General features: G+C 66.1%; 1 protein-coding gene across 1 annotated transcript; it reads left to right on the forward strand.

The window, feature by feature from the left end:
* Nucleotides 1–3: 3 nt before the first annotated feature.
* On the forward strand, nucleotides 4–636 carry LOC113942656 (proteinase inhibitor-like; the record flags this gene model as incomplete). Its single annotated transcript, XM_027633748.1, has 3 exons — nucleotides 4–40; nucleotides 345–374; nucleotides 473–636. Coding segments are annotated over 3 exons (231 nt in total), but the record flags the coding sequence as incomplete, so codon positions are not given.
* Nucleotides 637–640: the final 4 nt, after the last annotated feature.

A 640-nucleotide genomic window follows, 5' to 3' on the forward strand; every position in this document is an offset into this window, starting at 1 on the left:
GGGAATGTCGGGAGGGGTGCGGGGGGGGGCCCGGAGCGGGGTGAGAAACGGGGGGGTCCCGGAGGGGTCAGGGGGTCCCAGGAGGGAACGGGAACAATTTTGGGAATGTCGGAAGGGATACGGGGGGTCCCAGAGAGGGGTGAGCATCGGGGGGGTCCCAGGAGGGAACGGGAACAATTTCGGGAATGTCAGGAGGGATGTGGGGGGGGCTGAGGAGCGGGGGGGGTCCTTGGGGGATCCGGGAGGGGATCCTGGAGGGAATGGGAACAAATCTGGGAGCAGAGCACCCCCAGCCCTGCCTCATTTTGGGTTCTTTTCCCCTTTTTTCCCTCTTTTCCCCCCAGCTCCGAATCGTCCCAACTCCACCTTGGCAGGTAACTCCCCGTTTTTCCCGGGGGGGGAATTTTGGGGGTTCCTTGTGCCCCCTTTAGACCCCTCTAACCCCCCAAACCCTCTCTAACCCCCCCCCCAGAGCGCTGCTCGGCCCCCCCCGTGACGGGCCCGTGCCGGGCGTCCTTCGTGCGCTGGTATTTCATCCCGGCCGAGAATTCCTGCCGGGAATTCACCTACGGCGGTTGCCGCGGCAACGGCAACAACCACCCGGACCGCGAGGAGTGTCTGCGCCGCTGCCGCCCCCCCC

This window comes from Corapipo altera, unplaced genomic scaffold (genome assembly GCF_003945725.1).
Source record: "Corapipo altera isolate COAL_440 unplaced genomic scaffold, ASM394572v1 55475, whole genome shotgun sequence".
Classification (NCBI taxonomy): Eukaryota; Metazoa; Chordata; class Aves; order Passeriformes; family Pipridae; genus Corapipo; species Corapipo altera.